The 24,340-nt window shown below is 39.6% G+C and overlaps 1 protein-coding gene across 2 annotated transcripts in view; it reads right to left on the bottom strand.

Annotated features, from left to right (window-relative positions):
• Intu (inturned planar cell polarity protein) overlaps nucleotides 1–24,340 on the bottom strand; it is a 101,199-nt gene that overhangs the window by 35,402 nt on the left and 41,457 nt on the right. For both annotated transcript variants that reach the window (XM_045131939.1, XM_045131940.1), the window contains exons 3-4: nucleotides 20,115–20,200; nucleotides 3,722–3,925 (exon numbers count right to left, since the gene is read on the bottom strand). In XM_045131939.1, the coding sequence (XP_044987874.1) occupies nucleotides 3,722–3,925; nucleotides 20,115–20,200 (290 nt within the window). The remainder of the gene's footprint in view (nucleotides 1–3,721; nucleotides 3,926–20,114; nucleotides 20,201–24,340) is intronic.

The raw sequence follows: 24,340 nt of genomic DNA, 5'->3' as shown, positions 1-24,340 counted from the left end.
TTTAACCATTTCAATGACTCATTGAATATTGATATGAATCAACATAAGCAAACATATCTTGTGGGTAAAATGGCTTTGACAGTGGAAAGACAGGGGGAAAGATTTTAAAAATAAAGAAATGTAGATCAGCCAAAAACTGGAGATGTCAGAATTGCATTAAGCATGATAGTAGCAATGCTGATAGCCACATGCACAAAACCAGCTCCTAATGCCTGGCTGTTGAATTGCAAGAGGACAGAGATTACAAGAGTGACCTCCCTGCACTCTTCCAATTTTCCTCAGTGCTGCAAAGAAAGGTCTCTGTTACAAGTGCTGAGTGGTCACTGGCCTTCAGGACTGCCTTGTTTCTGTCCTTTTTCAGGGTGGTGGCCAGAGGGGCAGAAACAGGGCTATCTTGAAGGCCAATGCCTACAATAGCTTTAAGAAAACACAGCATGGAGCTATCTCAAGGTGGGTGAGCCGAGTCAAGGACCACTATGTGAAGGTCCAGCACTCAAGCATGGTTCCAGTGCCCTGAGGCAGTAGCAGAAATATTAGAAGCAAATTCTGAGAAAAACATCTCCAGGATTCCCAAGACAAGACCAACCAAGCAGTGAGTTTAAACAAAGATCTCCCAAGACACAATAAGGCAAACCATGTGTTATTATTTTATAAAGAGGTTAAGATAGTGTTTATTTATGGGGCTGGATAATTGGCTTAGCTGAAAAGCCAAAGGACCTAGGTTCGAGTCCCCTATGTAAGCCAGAGGCACATGGGGGTGCATGGTTCTGGACTTTGTCTGCAGTGGCTGGAGGCCCTGGCATGCCCATTCTCTCTCTCTCTTTTTATTTCTCTTAAATAAATAAAAATAAAATATTTTAAAATAAGGAAGTGTTTATTTAGAACATGTATGAGAAGTAGCACGATAAACATTTAGGAATAATCACCAAAAATATAAATACAGAATATAGGAAAAATAATTATGTAAGTAACTAGAAGTAAGAAAAATATCATGAAAAAATAGTTCAAATAGAAATTTTAATATTAATGTTTTTCATTTTTATTCATTTATTTGAGAATGACAGACAAACAGAGAGAGAAAGAGGCAGATAGCTAGAAATGGGCGCACCAGGGCCTCCAGCCACTGCAAATGAACTCCAGTTGCATTCGCCCCCCTGTGCATCTGGCTAACGTGGGTCCTGGGGAATCGAGCCTTGAAACTGGGTCCTCAGGCTTCACAGGCAAGCACTTAACTGCTAAGCCATCTCTCCAGCCCCAAATAGAAATTTTAGATGACAGAAGTTTTCCAGCCTTAGCCTCTGATCCTGCAGTCATACACTGTTGATGCCCAAGAAGGAGCTAATGCCATTTATGAACTCCTCTGTACCATGGGGTTGATGATAGTCAAGAAGGATTCAACATGCCCAAACCCTCAGAGCTGGCAGACAAGCATGTGCCCAACCTTCAGGTGATGAAGGCCATGCAGTCTCTCAAGTCTTGAGGCTATGTGAAGGAACCATTTGCCAGAAGACATTTATACTGGTACCTTACCAATGAGGGTATCCAGTATCTCCATAATGACCTCCACTTGTCTCCTGAGATCATGCATGCTACTTTGCACCACAGTGGTCCTGAGACTGGCAGGACTTGGTCCAAAGGCCTGGAAGGTAAGCAGCCTGCATGACTCACAAAAGGGAAAGCTGACAGAGAAAAAGACAGAGCACTGTGTCCACTGATGCTAACAAGAAGCCGGTGCTAGGGCTGGGACAGCAAGTCAGCAACTGAATTCTATTTAGAGGTGGCTTTTGTTGTGGACACAGTCAGCTACCTCAGTAAAGCTGAAGAGGACTTATTTTGTGTAGAATAAACTTGTAGCCAGAAAAAGAAAGATGACAAAAAAATTCAAATACACCAATTATCTCTATATAAAAATTCACTAAGTTTGTTACTTAGAAATTAAAACATACAAACATGAGAAGACAAGAAAATCATTTAAATACTTATTAGATAAATAAGATTAGATAATGCTGTATATTAAAATACTTTAATAGTACTGTTTTTAAAAGTCTGTAAGACAAAACACACTTCCTATATTATACATCCAACCAAAACTGAATCATGAAGTAGAAAACCTAAACAGTTTTTTCAATGAGCAATGAGATTTAATCAATAAGAAAACTTTCCCATTAAAGAAAAGCCCAAGATATGATGACTTCTCTATTGAAGTCTACTAAACATTAAAGAACTAATATTAGTTTTTTAAGGATTGGAGGAAAAAGTTAGGATCATTTCAAACTCACTGTATGAGGCCAGCATTATTACTTTGATACCAGGAAAAAAAAAAGAAAAAAAGAAAACAGATTCAAAAATTTTCACCAAAATACCATGGTCACATGATAGTTATTCCAGGGATTCAAGGAGAGTTCAATACATATAATTCAATAGACATGATATACCATATTAACAGAATGAAGGACAAAATATAGTGATCACTTAAACAGATGAAGAAAAAGTATACAATAGTCCCTTCATGTTTAAAAAAAAAACAAAGAGACCAACAAACAATAAAGAGATATAGCAGGAATGGACCTCAGCATAATAAAGACCACATATGATAACCCAGAGCTAATATCATCTGAGTAGAAAAAACCTAAAGACCTTTCCTCTAAGATTTGGAATAATACGATATCTACTCTTACAATATTTATTCAACATATTACTAGAAGAACTAGCCAGAGTAATTGGGCAAGAAATAAATAAAGGGCATTTCAACTGGAAAGAAGGAAATCAAACTGGCCTTATTTGCAGATGGAATGAGCTTGTCTACAAAAAAACCTACACTCCATAAAATTATTGGAAATAATAAACAGAAGTAGAGGAAAAAATAGATAAAGCTTGACCAGAGAGTGAGATTTCCATACCTTTCTTAATTACAAATAGATCAAGAAGACAAAGGTTAGTAAGAGATAAAGGAAATTGGGACAAAACAATTATAGGCTGAAATACAATAATGGAAAGTAGAAAGGGCATAGAAAACTTCAGGAAGCAAAACAGCCAAGCTTAAGCAGAAACTCTGTTAGGTACAAGCTATGTGAATGTGAACATATTAGTTATCTTTACTATGACTGTTTCCTTATTTGCAAATACAAATACTAATATCCGATACTATGTCAGTCATTAACAGGTGGTAGTAAACATCAAGAGATAAGCAAATAAAAAATAACATGAAAATAAAATGTTGGATAACCTATGAAAAACAATTAATACTCAATTTCCCAATACCAAAAACAAGTAGGTGGTAACTGAGTGTAAAGGGACACGAAGACACCTTTCTGGGTTGGTGAAAATGTTTCATATCATGATAGTGATACTACTACTTACACAAATGTAACACTGTCAAGGTTCATTAAACTGTACACAAAATTGTTTATTTCAATATATATAAATAATCTCAATAAAAATTTTTTAAAAGGTAACAAACTTCTAAGTTAAAAGGTACTGCAATGATATCTTCTTTCACCTTTCCTATTGCCTTAGAAAAACTGAACAAATTCACTTTTATTTTATCTTAAAATCAGTAATGAATATCAAATATTCATTATGAACATGTATGAACTATTTCTACTAGAATAGAGCATAGAGTACACAGATAATCTTAAGAAATAACAATAAATCACAGGCAACTTGCTTCTGTTTCTTCCCTCAACCAGAGCTGCTTATTATTTGCTGGGGAGACACTCACCTCTTCCTTGGATGAGTCTGAGTCAAGCTGTAGATTGAGGTACATGATGATATGTGGAGTGACCAGGACACTCTGTTGTATGTCTTCAGCCGCTTCCCCACATAGGAGTTTGACTAAATCATTTGCATTTGACTGTTTCTTTTTCTTTTTTGGTTGTGCTGTTTCCTTTTTCATAGCATAAGCATTTTCAAATGTCAGTTTTACCTTAACAAATTAAAATAATATGTTGCAATTAGCCACATCTTTTTGTTTGTTTTTTTGAGTAGGGCCTTGCTCTAACCCAGGCTGAACTGGAATTCACTTAGTAGTCTCAGAGTGGCCTTGAACTCAACTCACAACAATCCTGCCTCCCAAGTGTTGGCATTAAAGGCATGCGCCACCACGCCTGGCTCTCAATATGTCACATTTTTAAAAGAAAGGATCTGCATGGGCAAACACATTGAGGTGTGCATGGAACAGAGATGATCCCAGAGCCAAGGCTGCTGATGACGGGCTGTACACTTCTATTTATACTTTTACCTGTACAGCCTACCACAGTAGTGGACAAATACAATTACAAATGTTTACTGAGTGAAAATGTATACTTTTTTTTATAAATATCCCTTCATTTAAACATTGCAAACAAGAAATGCCATGAACACACAGAAGCTAGAATAATGTGTGTAATAGAGTAGCTCCACATTCCATCTGCTAATAGCACTGACTTAGGATCAAGGGCTACTCCATATAACTAGAGTTAATGTTCCTTTCAAATGAGGTAGAGTTCCAAATATTCTTCTCACAGACATTCTTTGTGACTCTTTAGAATAAAGGCCAATAATAGCACAAACAAACAACAAACAAAAATAGTCAACATGTGGGATGTTGGACTGTGGTCCTAGGAAGATTATTACCAGGTTTCTTTCTTTTTTTTCTTTACTTCCCTTCCTTCTTTTCTCTCTCCTTCTCGCCCTCCCTTATTATATTATATTATATTATATTATATTATATTATATTATATTATTATATTATTATTATTGTTTTTTTATTTTTCATGGTAGGGTCTCGCTCTAGCCCAGGCTGACCTGAAATTTACTATGTAGTCTCAGGGTGGCCTTAAATTAAATTAATTTACTATGTAGTCTCACAGTGATCCTACTACCTCTGCCTTCTGAGGGCTGGGATTAAAGGCATGCACCACCACATCCAGCTATTTGCTAGGGATAGTTTTAATTTCAGGGCTTGAGTCAAGATTGGTCAGAATCCAGAATATGGCTATTTTCCAGCAAATGAAAGGTACTTTTGACTTCTCAGTTACCTCCCCTTGAAAATGGAGACAATCAGCTAGGGCCAGCTGGCCAAAGATGACTCACTTGTTTCAAACAAGCACCAATGTGCATCCTGACTAAGAGAAGTCAGCACTATATGTGACTGATATTGTGAATGGAGGACGTCATCATAAGCTGTGTGAGTAAAACGTAACCCTATACAACCCTCAAAAGGAGTAAGAAGGATAAGAAGGGCCCCAGGTGGAATAAAGCCCAACCCTAAAGCATTTGGCTTTGGCTTATAACTTCTAGTACTGTTACAATCAACATTGAGCTGTTGATGGGAGAAACCTATGAGGTCTCCAAAACAAAACAGGTTTCTGTCAAAGTACTTGATTACTAGCCTCAGGTAAAAGGTAAGACCCTATTCCTGAAGGCACATGAGCTTACACAGACCATGGAGAGATCTGGTTGGAATCTGAAAGAAAACTAGTCCCCAGATGGTCTGCTCGTATGGTGCTAGAAAGTGCTATATGAGCTGCTGAGGAAAAATGGCCATTAACCTTATGTGCTATCAGGGGACACTACTATACAAAAACAGCCAGCTTGACAAGATGGACATGTGTATGCATTGGTGGCATCCAGCCTAGGTGAGTAACCACTGGCTCTCTGAGTGGCTAAGAGATCTCTTCAGTGGAAAGGAAACCTGAGCTGGAACTTGGAACTGTGTCAGAATCCTATAGAGACCAAAATCATGGACTCCAACAAGAAGCTCCCACAGTCTTGAACCAACAGAGAGGCCACACTCACCTGAATCTCTCCTAATTAATAATTTTTATCCCACCAAACCCATGCTGACCTTGGTGTCCTTCGGAAAATCTGTTTTTCTTTTTCAGAAGCAGTTAGACTGAGGAGATAAACCATCCCTTGCACACCAGCCAGGGCCCAGGTGAAACCACAGAGGCACTGGCAAGATGAGCAAGAGTGCTGCTTCAACAGTGAGCCTGTCAACTAGCACTAGGGCCATAGAGAGTGACACTGAGGATACTCAAAACACACCAGTGCAGAAATCCAGAACATGCTGAGAGCACAACACACCTACTATGACTCAGGGGACTATGCAGAAGAGTAGTGAAAAGAATCTAAGAGCCACAGAGTGGAAGGGAATGTCCAGAGGCATTGCACTCATATCTCATAACCTGCAAACCTAGGTGGAATGCCAGCAATCCCACTGAGGAGGACCCTTAGCAGAATAGGGGCAGCACGGAGGGAAATGATGGTACTAACATATGATGTATACATGTAACTTTCTACTTAGTAAAAAAAAAAAAAAAAAGTAACCCTAATGTTCAAAATTCTAGAATGCAGTTGAGTAAAATGCCATTCATAAAGTTTTGGATTTAAACACTAAAGTCCATTCATTCTTTTAAAAATAAGAAAAAAAGGCTAGAGAAATGGCTTAGCTGTTAAGCACTTGCCTGCAAGGCCTAAAGACCAAAGTCTGATCCCCAGTTCCCACATAAAGCCAGATGCACAAGGTAGCACATGCATCTGGATTTGTTTACAGTGGCTGGAGGCCCTGGCATGCCCATTCTGTCTCTCTGCTCTTTATACTTGTGAATAAATGAATAAATATTAAAAAATAAGAATAAATTTAACAGTAAACCAAATCATGTTTGATTAAGAAGTTTTGTAAATGTCTGAAAACAAAAAACATTATATGAATGTGGTAGATTACAGTTTGGGGGAAAATACTTAAAAATTATTAAGGCAGTAATAAATGATCCCTACTCTAATAATTTATTCAAGAGGCACCATTTTCAAGGCTAATTCTAAATGTATGATAAATATTAACACATTGTAGTTACTTTTGTTCATTTTTTTTTTAAATCTATTTGAGAGTGACAGACACAGGGAGAAAGACAGATAGAGGGAGAGAGAGAATGGGTGCGCCAGGGCTTCCAGCCTCTGCAAACGAACTCCAGACGCGTGCGCCCCCTTGTGCATCTGGCTAACGTGGGACCTGGGGAACCGAGCCTCGAACCGGGGTCCTTAGGCTTCACAGGCAAGCGCTTAACCACTAAGCCATCTCTCCAGCCCTGTAGCTACTTTTAAGAAATTAGCTTTAAATATTTTCATAAACATGATAAAAATCACTCATAATCTACCTACTCATACAACTTGCATGCAACTATAAAAATTCTGTCTCCAACAAAAATGTTTCAAAAGAAAAAAAAACTTGAGACACTCCCTTTTTGTTGCAAGAAATGTGTTCATGGTTGTATTCAATTTTGATTATCTGTGTATGATGTCAGCTTTTACCAGCACAGATGTTATCTTTGCCTTCCTAGTGTTAACTACATTAAATACAAATCTTTTCTATGTCTGGGGGTTTACTTTGGAGGGGTATTTTTAACAAGCTGCTGTTGTTTGGAACATCTCTGTCGTGTTAAAAGGCTTGGTCTTGGGTATGATGCTATTGGAAGGGTGGGGAACCTTTAGGAGATGGGGTCCAGCAGCAGGTCTGCCTGTCATTAGGAGAATGCCCTGGGAAGGGATTGTGGGACACTGACCTCTTCTTTCTCTCTTTGCTTCATGGTAATGAGGTAAATGGTTCTTCTCCACACTCCCTCTCCAACATTGCCATTTAGAATTTCCAACAAAGGACTAAAAGTAATGAGCTCACCTGGTGTGCAGGTTAATCTTATCAACTTGACTGGAGTTAAAATCAGGTATAAGACAAACCTTTAGTGGTACCTATGAGGATGTTTCCCGAGAGTAAATTGAGGAGGGGAGACCCATTCTAAATGTGCATGGAAATGTCCCAGGCAACAGTACTTTCTGATTCCTCAGTCTGTCCAGATGTAAGAAATCCCAGCCACACAGTCCTGCTGCCATAAACTCTGCTGTGCTTTCCATGCTATGATGGAGACCCTCTTGAACCATGAGCCAGCACATATCCTTCCACTCATTAGTTGCTTTTTGTCAGGCATTTGATTACAGTGACAAAGCAAGTAACTCAAATACCTGATCATGTACTAGAACCTCCAAACTTGAGCCAAAATAAACCCTTTCTTTCTCTCTGTTTTTCACATGTGTATTTTTGTGTGGTGTGTGTATGTGGTATATACAACTGTGTATATATGTATGCCCTGTGTACATGCATGGAAGCTAAAGAATACCAGATATTCACCCCGCTCCCCATTGTGCATCCTTCAAACAGTTCTCCCTGATTCCAGAGCTTGTCATTTCTTCATGAGCCCCAGCAATTCTCTTGTCTCTGCTCCCCACAGGACTAAGGTTGTGGATGTGCAAGGCCAAGCCCAATCATTTCTTATGTAAGCACTGAGCAATCAGACTCAGGCTGTCTCATGCTCTCATGCTTGTTGAGCCTCTCTCTAGCCCCTAAACCTTTCCTAAGTTGATTATCTCAGGTATTTATTTATTAGTGATAGGCTAACCAACAGGCACTAAAGAGACATGGGGGTTTATCTTCATCTACTTGTATGTGTTCTTAGTAAGGATGAAGTGGGTCAAGACTGGAGGTATCAGAGAAACAAGGTAAGAGTCCAGATCTAAGAATCTGCCAGATAAGCTAGATAATGAGTTGAGTTTCTTTAAACCTCCGGGGCAACAAGCTATGGCTGAGCTTGTAAATTCCATACAGGTGCAAAAGTTGGGCCTTATTGGGAGGGGGATAATGACTTACAAATGCTTGTTGAGTTGGTACAGTGTGACCAGAGGTCAAGGTCAGAAAGTCAGTAATCCTTGTCATTTTAAATTTCTAGAAACTTTAATCTACTTAAAAATAGTTATTTAAGAGAGAGTGGGAGGGAGGGAAAGAGGCAGATAGAGAGAGAATGGGTGCATCAGGGCCTCTAGCAATTGCAAACAAACTCCAGATGCATGCATTACCTTGTGGATCTGGCTTTACATGGGTAATGAGGCTTTGCAGGCAAGCATCTTAACCATTAAGCCATCTTTCCAGCCCTACTTTTCATTTTAAAATTTTCAAATCTTCAGAAAAGATCCATTGCCTATTACATTCCCTTGTAGTACCATGGTTCACCTTCTGCCATATTTGCTTCATTCTTAGTTTTTCTCTTTATCCTCATTCTTTTTCTATATTTTAACTATTTTCACTGTAATATTTGAAAATTATTTGCAGATACACATGTGTGTAGTATGTGGGTGGACGGTGAGCATGTGGAGGCCAGAGGAGGATGTCAGGTGTCCTCCTCTGCATATTTCCTTGACATGGACTCTCTCACTGTTCCTGGAACTGTTGTTTCCAATCAGAATGATGAATAGTGAACCACAGCGATTCTCCAGTCTCCATTCTTTTTTTCTTTTTCTTTTTTTTCTTTTTTCTTTTTTTTTTTTTGAGGTAGGCTCTCACTCTAGTCCAGGCTGACCTGGAATTCACTATGTACTCTTAGGGTGGCCTCGAAAACATGGCGATCCTCCTAACCTCTGCCTCTCGAGTGCTGGGATTAAAGGCATGTGCCACCATACCTGGCTTCCATTCTCTTTTATTTTTAATTTATTTATTAGAGACAGAGAGAGAATGGGTGTGATGCATGTACTACCATGTGTATCTGGCTTATGTGGGACCTGGAGAATCGAACCTAGGTCCTTAGGCTTTATAGGCAAGCACCTTAACTGCTAAGCCATCTCTCCAGCTCCAGTCTCCCTTCTCTATAGGACTGGGGTTCAGGCATGTATGGCCAACCTCAGCTGTTTATGTGGCTTCTGAGAATTGAACTGCAGGTGAATCAGGCCATCTCAGCCCCTTAAGCTTGTACAGTGATAGCTCTTATCTGCAAAGCCATGTCCCCAGCCCCTGCAGACACTACACTTCTTCCTTAAGCTTGCAACTCCCAAGGTTAAAGGTTTCCTCCAACCAAACCACTATATAACTATACGTAGGAATTCTGACATTAAAGACAATACAGTGATGTTCCTTAGTCTAAAAATCTGACATCTGAAATCTCTGAAAATTCTACACTTTTTGAGCACTAACATGATGCTTAAAAGCTTTCAGATTTTAGAATATTTAGGATTTAAGATTTTTCTGATTCACGATGCTCAACCATGTAAACATTCCAAACTTTGGACAGGAATATTTAACCTATACTATAATCTAAAAATGCCCATGTCCAAATTTCTCCAGTGGTCTAACTCACCTGTTCCTTCAGGAACACTTCAGGACTTCTTACTGCATTTAGTCTGTCCTAACATAGAAGAGCTCATAACCCTTTTTTCTTTTAATGATACCTTTGTGTGTGTATGTGTGCTAGGGTTTTCAAGTTAAGGTCTTGTACATGCTAGGCATGTGATCTACCATTGAGCTATATATATCCCATCACGTCAGAGTATTAACTTTTTTCTTTTTTTTTTGGTTTTTTGAGGTAGGGTCCCACTCTAGCCTAGGCTGACCAGGAATTTACTAGGTATCTCACAGTGGCCTCGAACTCATGGCGATCCTCCTACCTCTGCCTCCCAAGTGCTGGGATTAAAGATATGCGCCACCATGCTGGTCTCTGAATATTAACATTTTTGAAGCATGCATCAAAAACAGCTGTTTTGTAAATGTTAAAACTCAGACTTTTTGTACCTCACTGAGTAGACAAGGCCTCTGGATTTCATTCTGGTACTCCAAATCTATTTATAACAGAAATTATTTACGAAGCCAGCACAAACCAGTAGAGTTGGAAGTGGATATAACGGTTACTCTTTCGAATCCACTCTGATTATAGCGGAGAAAACTGAAACCCAGAAAATGTTGGAAACTTGCTTTGTGTGAGGTTTTAGGAACCTCCACACTGATTTCCACAATGGCTGGACCAGATTGCATTCCCACCAGCACTGTAGAAGGGTTCCTCTTTTTCCACATCCCCACCTACATTTATGATCATTTGTTTTCATGATGGTAGCCAATCTGACAGGAGTGAGATGGAATCTCAATGTAGTTTTAATCTGCATTTCCCTGATGACTAGTGATGTAGAACATTTTTTTAGATGCTTATATGCCATTCGTATTTCTTCCTTTGAGAATGCTCTATTTAGCTCCATAGCCCATTTTTTCATTGGCTTGTTTGATTCATTGTTATTTAGCTTTTTGAGTTCTTTGTATATCCTAGATATTAATCCTCTATAAGATATATAGCTGGCGAAGATTTTTTCCCATTCTGTAGGTTGCCTCTTTGCTTTTTTCACTGTATCCTTTGCAGTGCAAAATCTTTGTAATTTCATGAGGTCCCAGTGATGAATCTGTGGTTTTATTGCCTGAGCAATTGGGGTTGTATTCAGAAAGTCTTTGCCAAGACCAATATATTGAAGGGTTTCCCCTACTTTTTCCTCTAGCAGTTTCAGAGTTTCAGATCTGATGTTAAGGTCTTTAATCCATTTGGACTTAATTCTTGTGCATGGTGAGAGAGAAGAATCTATTTTCATCCTTCTGCAGATATATATCCAGTTTTCCCAACACCATTTGCTGAAAAGGCTGTCTTTTCTCCAATGAGTATTTTGGGCATTTTTATCAAATATCAGGTGGCTATAGCTACTTGGGCTTACATCTGGGTCCTCTATTCTGTTCCACTGATCTACATGTCTGTTTTTGTGCCAGTACCATGCTGCTTTTGTTACTATGGCTCTGTAGTATACGTTAAAATCAGGTATGGTGATACCACCAGCCTCATTTTTGTTGCTCAGTATTATTTTAGATATTTGAGGTTTTTGTGATTCCAAATGAATTTTTGGATTGTTTTTTCTATTTCCATGAAGAATGCTTTTGGAAATTTGATAGGGACTGCATTAAATGTGTTGATTGCTTTTGGTAAGATTGCCATTTTCACAATATTGATTCTTCCAATCCAGGAACAGGGGATGTTTCTCCACTTTCTAGTGTCTTCTGCAATTTCTTGCTTGAGTGTTTTAAAGTTCTCATTGTAGAGATTCTTTACTTCCTTGGTTAGGTTTATTCCAAGGTCCGTTATTTATTTATTTTTTGATGCAATTGTGATTTTCTGATTTCATCCTCTATGTGTTTGTTGTTAGGATATATGAAGGCTACTGATTTCTGTGTATTTATTTTGTATCCTGCTACATGGCTGTTGGTTTTGATCAGGTCTAACAGTTTGCTAGTAGAGCTTTTAGGGTCCTTTATGTATAGAATCATGTCATCTGCAAATAATAACTTGATCTCTTCCTTTCCAATTTGTATCCCTTTTATGTGTGTCTCTTGCCTTATTGCTATGGCTAAGACTTCCAAAACTATATTAAATAAAAGTGGGGACCGTGGACACCCTTGTCTTGTTCCTGATTTTAGTGGAAAAGCTTCCAGTTTTTCCCCATTTAGTAACATGTTGGCTGTAGACTTGTCATAAATAGCTTTTATTATATTGAGATATGTTCCTTCTATTCCCAGTCTCTGTAGGACTTTTATCATGAAGGGATGTTGGATTTTGTCAAATGCTTTCTCTGCGTCTAATGAGATGACCATGTGATTTTTGTCCTTCAACCCGTTTATGTAATGTATTACATTTATAGATTTGCGTATGTTGAACCATCCCTGCATCTCTGGGATAAAGCCTACTTGGTCAGGGTGAATGATCTTTTTGATATACTCTTGTATTCTGTTTGCCAATATTTTGTTGAGAATTTTTGCATCTATGTTCATGAGGGAGATTGGTCTGTAATTTTCTTTTTTTGTTCTATCTTTGCCTGGTTTTGGTATCAGGGTGATGCTGGCCTCATAGAAGGAGTTTGGTAGAATTCCTTCTTTTTCTATTTCCTGGAAAAGCTTAAGAAGCAATGGTGTTAGCTCTTCCTTAAAGGTCTGGTAAAATTCAGCAGTGAATTCATCTGGGCCTGGGCTTTTTTTAGTTGGGAGATTATTGATAACTGTTCGGATCTCCATGCTTGTTATAGGTCTATTTAAGTGATTAATCTCATTTTGATTTAATTTAGGTAGGTCATATAAATCAAGGAAAGCATCCATTTCTTTCAGATTTTCATACTTTGTGGAGTATATGCTTTTATAGTATGTCCCTATGATTTTTTAAATTTCTCTGGAATCTGTTGTGATGTTACCTTGTTCATCTCTGATTTTATTAACTTGTGTCTCTTCTCTCTTTCTTTTGGTCAGATTTGCTAAGGGTTTATCAATCTTGTTTATGCTGTCAAAGAACCAACTCTTCGTTTCATTAATTCTTTGGATTTTTTTTTTTGTTTCTATTTCATTAATTTCTGCCCTAATCTTTATTATTTCTTCCTGCCTACTGATTTTGGGTTTGCCTTGTTCTTCTTTTTCCAAGGCTTTAAGGCGAAGCATTAGGTCATTTACTTGCGACCTTTCTTATTTCTTTTTTTTTAAAAATTATTTATTTATTTGAGAGCGACTTAGACAGAGAGAAAGACAGATAGAGGGAGAGAGAGACAGAATGGGCGCGCCAGGGCTTCCAGTCTCTGCAAACGAACTCCAGATGCGTGCGCCCCCTTGTGCATCTGGCTAACGAGGGACCTGGGGAACCGAGCCTCGAACCGGGGTCCTTAGGCTTCACAGGCAAGCGCTTTACTGCTAAGCCATCTCTCCAGCCCTCTAATTTCTTAATATACGCACTTAAGGATATAAATTTACCTCATAGAACTGCCTTCATTGTTTCCCAGAGATTTTGATATGTTTTATTCTCATTATCGTTTGACTCTATAAATTTTTTGATTTCCTTCTTGATTTCTTCATTGACCCATTCATCATTTAGTAGTGTATTGTTTAGTTTCCATGATTTTGTGTATGTTCTATAGCCTTTCTTGCTACTGATTTGTAGTTTAATTCCATTGTGGTCAGATAGAAAGCAAGGAATTATTTCAATTTTCCTGAATTTGTTAAGATTTGCTTTGTGTCCTAATATATGGTCTATTTTAGGGAATGTTCCATGTGCTGCTGAAAAGAATGAATATTCTGCAGCCTTTGGATGAAATGTCCTGTATATATCTGTTAGGTCCATTCCTTCTATGACCTCATTTAGTCCACTGGCCTCTCTGTTTATTTTTTCCCAGGATGACCTGTCAATTGATGAGAGTTGGGTGTTAAAGTCACCCACCACCACTGTGTTTGGTGTTATCTGTGACCTTAGTTCTAATAGTGTTTGTTTGATGAATTTGGGAGCCCCCATGTTAGGTATATATATGTTTAGCATTGTAATGTTCTCCTGTTGGAGTGTGCCCTTAATCAATATAAAGTGACCTTCTTTATCTATCTTGACTAATGTTGGACTAAAGTCTACCCTGTCCGATATTAGGATAGCAACCCCTGCCTGTTTTCTAGGCCCATTTGCTTGAAACACCGTCTTCCAACTTTTCACTCTAAGATAATGTCTATCCTTTGTAGAAAGGTGAGTTTCTTGGAGACAACAAATTGTAGGATCCTGCTTTTTAACCCAGTCTGCAAACCTATGTCTTTTCGTTGGGGCATTGAGGCCGTTGATATTAAGAGATATTATTGAAAGGTGTGTATTTATGTTTGCCATTTTTTTTTTTTTTTGTGGTTCCGGTTCTACCTGTGCTCTCTTGTGTTAACTAGTATTTGAGTATTGCCTTTTTTTTCTAGGTTCCTTATATGTGTGCTTTTCCTTTTCTTGTGTGAGGTTTTAAGTAGAAGACTAACTTCCTTTTCTTCTTCCTCATTACACTGTCTGACAGGCTACATTCTATTAGAGGACAAGTGGCTTCAGACTACTTTTGTACTTGAATACATGTTTAAAATGTTATTAGATATTTTCAAGTTTTAATTTAAAAAGTCTCCTATAGAAGCTAGGGGATAGTACAGTGGATAAAATGCTTGCTTTGCAAGCATGAAGATGAGTTTGATACCTAGAACTCAAAGAAAATGCTTGTATGTAAGCAAGGACCTATGATTCCAGCACTGGGGAGGCAGAGACAAGGGGATCACTAGAGCTTGCAGGCCATGAGGTCCAGCCTAGTTGGTGAGTTCCAGGCAAATGAGAGACCTTGTCTTAAAAACAAGGTGAATGTCATTCTTTTTTTTTTTTTTTTGAATGTCATTCTTAAGAATAACACATGGGGGCTGGAGAGATGGCTTAGTGGTTAAGTGCTTGCCTGTGAAGCCTAAGGACTCCGGTTTGAGGCTCGGTTCCCCAGGTCCCACGTTAGCCAGATGCACAAGGGGGCACACGCGTCTGGAGTTCGTTTGCAGAGGGTGGAAGCCCTGGCGCGCCCATTCTCTCTGTCTCCCTCTATCTGTCTTTCTCTCTGTGTCTTTCGCTCTCAAATAAATAAATAAATAATTTAAAAAAAAAGAATAACATATGGGTTTACTCTCAGGTCTCCAACCACATGTATGTCCACACACATAAGAACAAGTACACACACACATGCATGCACACACACTTACATATACCCCGTACACAAAAGTTTCTTATGGTACTACTTAAAATCCACAACTGTTTTGCACATGCTACAGATACCAGTAGGTAAAACTAAAAACCTGGGACAAGTCCACTTCAGGTAGATCAGCCCAACAAGATACAGGTTGTATATGAAACTGGAGGAATATGTCTTGGGGTTCTACAACTTTGCAGAAATTATTAAATATTCTTAAATATTTTCTGTCTCTTTATCTCTCTTCTTCCCTCCTCTCTTCTCCCCTCCTCTACTCTCTCCTCCGTTCCCCTCCTCTCCTCTCTCTTTCCCCACTCCTCTCTTCTTTCCTTCTCTTCTCTCCTCTTCCCTCCTTTCCTCTCCCCTCCCTTCCTCTCTTCTTCCCTCCTCTCCTCTCTGCTCTTCTCTTCTACTCTCCTCTTCCCTGCCTTCTTTTCTCCCCCCTCACTCCTCTTTTCCCCTCTTCCTTTTTTTCCCTTCCCTACTCTCCTTTTCTTCCCTCTTCCCCTCCCCTCCTCTCCTCTTCATTTTAAAAAAAATTTTTAAAATTTTTTATTTATTTATTTGAGAGCGACAGACAGAGAGAGAATGGGGGCGCCAGGGCCTCCAGCCACTGCAAATGAACTCCAGACGCGTGCGCCCCCTTGTGCATCTGGCTAACGTGGGTCCTGGGGAATGGCGCTTCGAACTGGGGTCCTTAGGGTTCACAAGCAAGCGCTTTCCGCTAAGCCATCTCTCTAGCACTCCTCTTCCTTTCTTTGCTCTTCTTCCTTCCTCTACTCTCTTCATTCCCCTCCCCTCTTCTGTCTTCTGTCCTTTCCCCTCCTTTCTCTCTTCTTCCCTCTTCTCCCCCTCTCCTCTTCTCTCCCATCCTCTCTCCTTTTCCCTCCGCCTCCTCTCTTGTTTCTACTCTTCTCTTATCTTCCCTCGTTTCTTCTTCCTTTCTTCTCCTCTCCTCTCCCCTTCCCTCCTCTCATTTCCCTTTCTCTTCCTTCCTTCCCTTCCTTTCCTCTCCTCTATGTCCAAAAACTGGTGCTCAGAACCGGGGTTGTGTCTGTGATGATCTCTATCTGCTGGTTTAGGAGCCTTTATCAATTGGTTTGCAGGAGGTATTTGAACAAGTAAGCTAGAAACGCCTAGAACTGCAAACTGAACTTAATGAGAATTTTTCTTTTTTGTGGTTCCAGACTGGCCTTGAACTCACAGCAGTCTTCCTTCCTCAGCCTCAATGGGAAATTTTTTTTTGAGAGCTTAGAAGACTAGAGTCCTAACAGAAGTGCACACAGGAAGAACTAAGCTCATTAGTTTTCATCTGGAAGTGAAGATGTTCCTGGTAGTTGGATTATAGTCTACTTTCTTTACATTGTAGCCATGAACCTGAACGTATTTTGCTCATGCACTAAAAACTCTGTTGGAATATGAGTTTAAATTTGAAAGACTAATTAATCTGACAGGAAAATTTAAGGCCATAGCATATTCAGACTGTTGCTTGGATATTACTGGCTGCTTTTAGCCAGACATAGTGAAAACGAGGAGCAAAGAGCAGAGCAGAAACATTGGGAAAATGTGCGGTTTAGTCAGACAAGGACTGCATTAAAGCTGCTGCCAGTAAGGATGTGAATACTGGTGGCATTGGGGAGCTGAGTACTCTGCACTGCTGGACAACCGGGAAGATACTTGGAGGGCATCTTAGGAATTTGTCAGGAACTCCCCGCCCCAGCCCAGCCCAAACATGCTGTGGCTCAATAGTGTAAATCGGTAAATGCCCAAGCTGGAGAGATGGCTTGGTAGTTAAAGGATTCCCCAGGACCCACATAAGCATGCACAAGGTGGTGCATGTGTGTGAAGTTTATTTGCAATGACTGGATGCCCTGGCGTATCTATTTTCTCTCTCTTTCCATCTCCCTCTCCCAAATAAATAAATAAAAATAAAATTTTTTAAAAAAAACCTGTATACTCCCTTCCAGAAGACAGGTCTGGAAAACTTGCTTAGGGTAGTTTCCCTGGCATTGATTTTTCTTGTTCAGCTGTTAAGTCCACTCAGAGACTGCAGGGAGTATGGTTTCAGTAGGCCTATGTAGATTTTGCCACTGGATCATGTGATGCTGGGGAAGGAGACAGGCAGAAGACAGCCATATAGATAGATATTTAGGAACACAGTCCCAAAGAGAAACACGTTTCCTACTCCTTGACAGCTGGAATTCAGTTTCTGATCCAGTCTCATCCACAACAGCTGTAGCTACCCCTGCTGCCTCCCTAGTCTAGCGTACTACCTAGGTGGGCTAGCCTTTGGGTCAGCACACTGAATCCACCAGCCAACCAGGTCTCTCCCTGCATACATGGGTCTGATGACTGAAACCCACCTAAATGTGACTATAAAGGCTTGAATTTACTAACTACTTCCTCTCGTCCTTGTGATCTCATCTGTGCGGGCATGCATGCCAGCCAGCCTCTCTCTATTTTGTGAGATTCATGAGAGTGGGCTCCTCTCTTGGCCTGAGTATTTCCTTGTTTGCCTTCCATCTATGTCATGCTTTGGGGTAATTTCTCGCTTTGATTACATGCATTATTTTCTTTTGAGATAGAATCTTGCTTTAGCCCAGGCTGACCTGAAATTCACTATGTAGTCTCAGGTTGGCCTCAAACTCATAGCAATCCTTCCACCTCAGCCTCCTGAGTGCTGGGATTCAAAGCATGTGCCACCACGCCCAGTTGTATTTTTCTTTGATCTATGAGCCCTTCACTATTTCTTAATCCTCTCTGGTCTTTTACCTGCCTTGTTACTCTTCTTTTTTTGTTCTATACATGTATTCTGGTTCCAGATTTTTTATTTTTTCACTTTGGTTTTCCTCTAAACTCTGAGTCTACCATGTGTGCAACTCTCTTTACTACTCATTTTTCCAGCATCTGAATTTCACAGTTCCTGCTTTGGTTCTTTCTCTCTGTTACTCTTCCTTTAGGTCTGAGTCCATCACTACTTTCTCCTGTATGGGGGGTACAGGGCTGACACTTTTCATGCTTGGCTGACACTTTTCATGCTTAACTCCCATACATGTATGTGTTTCTCTAAACCCTTCAGCATGGGTTTCTAGGTCCTGCCTTTCACATGCATGTCTAACTACCCTATCATTTTCCTAGACAGCAATTTCCCCTAAATAAACCTCACAATTTATGATTCTCCATAAATAAACTCAGTAATTCATACCTCATACTTCTCCACTCTAGTTTTATCAACTCTTTGTTAAAATAAGGACCTAAACACTGGGGGTAAAAAGTCTGGGAGACCCCTCCTAAACCCCCAAATAACTGCATCACTGGTTTTGCAGGCACATAGAATGCAAGAGCTATGTGGGTCCATGGAAACTTCCTCCATTTCCAAGGACAGCCCAAGATGTAACATAATGTACAGCAGGTTCAGAGTCCCCACAGGCAGCCCTGAGTCAAGCATGAAGCTCAGATAGCAAGCACAGTTAGTCTAAGAAAATGCAGCTACCAAGGCCACAGGAATGTCAGAGCCACAGGCAGGGGCTGTTCAAGCCATCTAGAGCTTATATCAGGCCACTGTGTATCCTAGCTGTCAGACATGTAGCTAGACGACATATTTTTCTTGCTAGGTTTTAGTCACTCTTTGGTCTAATTTCTCCTTATTATTTTCCTATTCCTTCCTATGGAATGTGTTTTCTGTGCCATTGTATCTTAGAAGTATGTAACTTATTCTGATTTTGTAGATCCATAGATGAATCTGCCTTGACAGCTGGAGGAGACTGAGGATGTGGACTTTGGAAGTGTTGCAACTGTTAAGGCCTTGGGTTCTCCTTGATGTGTATTATATGTATTTTTTACTGCTACAAGAACATGAATCTTTGGAACTAGGGCAGAATGTTATGAATTAGATCTTAAGTTTTCCCTGAAAGCTCATATGCTAAAGGCTTGGTTGCCAACATGTGGTCCTACTGGGAAGTGGTGGAATTTCAAAGAGGTGGAGCATAGTTTGAGGAAATTAGGCCACTGGAGGTATGCCGTTGAAGAGAACATTTGAACCATAGAATCTTTGTTCAACCATGTACTCCTTCCCATAATGCTCTGTCTTCCCCATAACAGGCCTAATAATAGCAGACCCACCCAACCATGGACTAAAACCTCTGAAGCTATGAGCCAAAATAACTTTCTGCTCCTTAAACACTGGTTTTCTGAGGTACTTTTTCACAGTAATGGAAAGCTGAAAGGAAATGGCATATTGACTGCATGACATACTGAATTCCACATATTAACACAAATTCCCTTCCTAAACCTCTAGCCTCTAGTAACTCCTAGAATACAAGGCCTTGATGAAAAAAAACCCCAAATACTTTATTATATGAGTAATTTTAATAAATGACTCTTTAAGAACTAAATTATCATTGCACATGGTAGTTATATACACAAGATGGTTTTATATACATATACATATATGTGTATATATATGTGTATACACACACACACACACACACACACACACACACACACACACATATATATAAAATTGTTGCTGCTCTACTTAGAATGAGTTTTATTTGCAGAGATTTTTCTCCCTTTCTAGAACACGGCATCCAAGCCAAAAATGTTAACAAGAGGTACAATTTCTTAACTACTCAAGTACAAATGTAACTTATGCATTATAGTTCTCATAATGTTAAAGAAGAAAACAGGACAAAAGGCATTTATTTCATGTAGTGCATTATGAAGGATGGAAAGAACACCCCCACCTGCATTGGCCCAGGAATGCAGGACAGCACTCTCTCAATGTTTTCAGAGGTCACATCCACATCATTCACTGCAACAAGGACATCACCTGCAAATAGAGAAGCAAAAGACAACCGAATGAATATTCTATCAAAAAAAAAAACCTAAAATTGCAGCATGAAAAAACATCTGTCAGTTTGGGACAATGGCTCATGCCCAGCAAGCATGAGGACCCACAGAAAATCATGGATGTGGTGAGGTATGCTCATAATTCCAGAACTGAAGAGGTGGAGACAGGAAGATCTATGGGGCTTGCTGGCCAGTTAGTATAACCTAACTGCTGAGCTTAAGGTTCAGTGAGAGATCCTGTTTCAAAGGATGTGCATGGTGTTCCTATGGTTGACTTCTGGCCTCATATACGAGTGCACAAAAGTGCATGCTTACCCATGCACACATGTGTGTACCTACACACATATAAACCTGCACACACACACGCACACACACACACACATCCACACATATCACACAAGGAAAAACAAGTAAATAGAAATCACCTATCCTGACCTTCCTCAACATATAATGGAAAACTTGGTACAGGGACTTTTCCAAAGTTATATGGCACATTTGTGACATGAATAACCACCCAACTCATCTATAATGGCTACTCAACATTGCATCATAATCATAACTTGTGCATTTTTTCTTATCTTTTCACAATTTTTATTAACATTTTCATGATTATAAAAAATAACCCATGGTAATACCCTCCCCACCCCACCTCCATGCTTTCCCCGTTGAAATTCCATTCTCCATCATATTACCTCCCCATCTCAATCATTGTACTTACATATATACAATACCAACCTATTAGGTACCCTCCTCCCTTCCTTTCTCTTCCCTTTATATCTCCTTTTTAACTTATTGGCCTCTGCTACTAAGTATTTTCCTTCTCATACAGAAGCCCAATCATCTGTAGTTAGGATCCACATATGAGGGAGAACATGTGGCACTTGGCTTTCTGGGCCTGGGTTACCTCACTTAGTATAATCCTTTCCAGGTCCATCCATTTTTCTGCAAATTATATAACTTCATTTTTTTTACTGCTGAGTAGAACTCCATTGTATAAATGTGCCACATCTTCATTATCCACTCATCAGTTGAGGGACATCTAGGCTGGTTCCATTTCCCAGCTATTATAAATTGAGCAGCAATAAACATGGTTGAGCACGTACTTCTAAGGAAATGAGATGAGTCCTTAGGATATATGCCTAGGAGTGCTATAGCTGGGTCATATGGTAGATCAATCTTTAGCTGTTTTGGGAACCTCCACACTGATTTTCACAATGGCTGGACCAGATTGCATTCCCACCAGCACTGTAAAAGAGTTCCTCTTTTTCCACCTCCCCGCCAACATTTATGATCCTTTGTTTTCATGATGGTGGCCATTCTGACAGGAGTGAGATGGAATCTCAGTGTAGTTTTAATCTGCATTTCCCTGATGACTAGTGACATAGAACATCTTTTTAGGTGCTTATATGCCATTCGTATTTCTTCCTTTGAGAATGCTCTATTTAGCTCCATAGCCCATTGTTTGATTGGCTTATTTGATTCCTTATTATTTAACTTTTTGAGTTCTTTGTATATCCTAGATATTAATCCTCTATCAGATGTACAGCGGGCCAAGATTTTTTTTCCCATTCTGTAGGTTGCCTCTTTGCTTTTTTCACTGTATCCTTTGCAGTGCAAAATCTTTGTAATTTCATGAGGTCCCAGTGATGAATTTGTGGTTTTATTGCCTGAGCAATTGGGGTTGTACTGAGAAAGTCTTTGCCAAGACCAATATGCTGGAGGGTTTCCCCTACTTTTTCCTCTATCAGTTTGACCTATGAATTTTTAAAGATGCAAATACTACTGTTCCTGATGTAAATGGGGAGTTATGTAAATCCAAAGGTCAAAAGGAAATTTTTTAGCATCAGCCAAGTATTGCACTTAACAAAATTGAATCTACTTAGGTCCACAGTAAAAGACAAAACAAAACAAAACAAAACAAAACAAAAAAACCAACCAACCACCACCACCAACAACAAAAAACAACCCCAAACCAAATTTTAATGAAATCTGTGTGGTACATCCGAACTCAATACACTGTGGTATTCACTACTATTACCAATTTTGCATCAGTTTCCAATCACACCAAAATAGAGAGCATATTCAGTAAAAATGTCCCTTTCCAAGGCTGCTCTTTAACTGTATGTTTATCAAATTTGGTAATAAAGGTCTATCAATATGGAAATTTTCTTTCTATACTCCGACATCAAGGGAATAAGAGATAAAACTGAGACATACTTGATGGTATGCTATTGACTCTAGAGATGAAAGCAGGAAGCACAATCTAAGGAATGCAGGTGGCCTCAGCTGCTAGGAAGACAAATTCCCCTCTGGAGTCTCCAAAGAGAATATAGCTCTGTAGTAAGCTCAAATTTAATGTGGAAAGACCCCTTTGGCTTCTAGCAGAATTGCTTTTAAAACTATTAATTTATTTGAGAGCAACAGACAGAGAAAGAGGCAGAGAGAGAGAGAGAGAGAGAGAGAGAGAGAGAGAGGGGGAGGGAGAGAATGGGCGCGCCAGGGCCTCCAGCCACTGCAGACGAACTCCAGACACGTGCGCACCCTTGTGCATCTGGCTAACGTGGGTCCTGGAGAATCGAGCCTCGAACCGGGGTCCTTAGGCTTCACAGGCAAGCGCTTAACCGCTAAGCCATCTCTCCAGCCCAAGAATTGCTTTTAATATATCTGTATTGTTTTAAAATACTAAACTTGTGGTAACCTGTCTAGCAGCAATAGAAAATAGATGAAACCATCTAGCAATATAATTAATTAAGTAGCAAGTAAGAGTAAGGACTGGTGTGGGGAGGTAGCCCAGTAGATAAAACATGAAGACTTGAGTTTGATTCCCATAATTAACATTTAAAAAGCTATGCATGGAGAGATGGCTTAGCAGTTAAGCGCTTGCCTGTGAAGCCTAAGGACCCTGGTTCGAGGCTCAGTTCCCCAGGACCCATGTTAGCCAATGCCCAAGGGGGCGCACGTGTCTGGAGTTCATTTGCAGTGGCTGGAGGCCCTGGCACTCCCATTCTCTCTCTCTCTGCCTCTTTCTCTCTATCTGTCACTCTCAAATAAATAAATAAAAACAAAAAAAATTTTAACAAAAGCTGTGCATGGGGTTGGAGAGATTGCTCAGTGGTTAAGGCACTTGTCTACAAAGCCTAAGGACCAGGGTTTGATTTCCTAGTACCCATACAAAGCCAGATGAACAAGGTGACCCTGTCCAAGAAAACAAAACAAAACAAAATAAATTCCCCCAAAAAACCAGATAAATAGAGTTCCTGAAGAATGACACCTGAGGTTGTCCATTGTCCTGTGTATGCATCTGCACCTGTATAAACAAGTGTACCCACACACATATGAACACACATACATAAACATGCATGCACAACACACACACACACACACGGTAGGAACCACCAATATTAAAGAACAGTTATGAATAAAATAAGATGCCTTTGGAGATCAGTAGGGGAAGACTAAATCAGTCTTGTTAGGAGGAGGCTTGCTTGTGTGCTTATTTATTTATAAATATTTATTTATTTATTACTGATAGACTGTGCCCAGAAAGGGGCTTCCTCATACACCAAAGGATTGGAAAACTGATCAGACTGAACCAAACATGACTCTAAGGGAAAGATAATATAGTTTTTGGAACAGTTACTGTTTCCATTTTCTACACACCAAAGTCCACACAATAACAAAGGCATCTGTTGATACTGGAGTTATGACTGTTTTAGGTTTCAATTTCATTATGTCACCTAGAATATTTGGGCACCAGCCAAGAAAGAATTAAGGCTCTTCCAATCTACCAGTATATGTCCTTGAATAATGGTAACTCACATACTATAACCATCATTTAGAACATTTGGTTAAGAATATTGCATTATCTGGGCTGGAGAGATGGCTTAATGGTTAAGGCATTTGCCTGCAAAGCCAAAGGATCCCGGTTTGATTTCCCAAGACCCATGTAAGCCAGATGCACAAGGGGGTACATGTGTCTGGAGTTCATTTGCAGTGGCTGGAGGCCCTGGTGCACCCATTCTCTTTCTCTCTCTCAAATAAATAAATAAATGAATACAATATTTAAAAAAATTTAAAAAGAATATTGCATTATCTGAATATCATATTCCTGATGGTAGTG

Source organism: Jaculus jaculus, chromosome 12 (genome assembly GCF_020740685.1).
Source record: "Jaculus jaculus isolate mJacJac1 chromosome 12, mJacJac1.mat.Y.cur, whole genome shotgun sequence".
Lineage (NCBI taxonomy): Eukaryota > Metazoa > Chordata > Mammalia > Rodentia > Dipodidae > Jaculus > Jaculus jaculus.
Note: the sequence above shows the minus strand (reverse complement) of the source record. Positions and strands in the feature narration are given on the sequence as shown.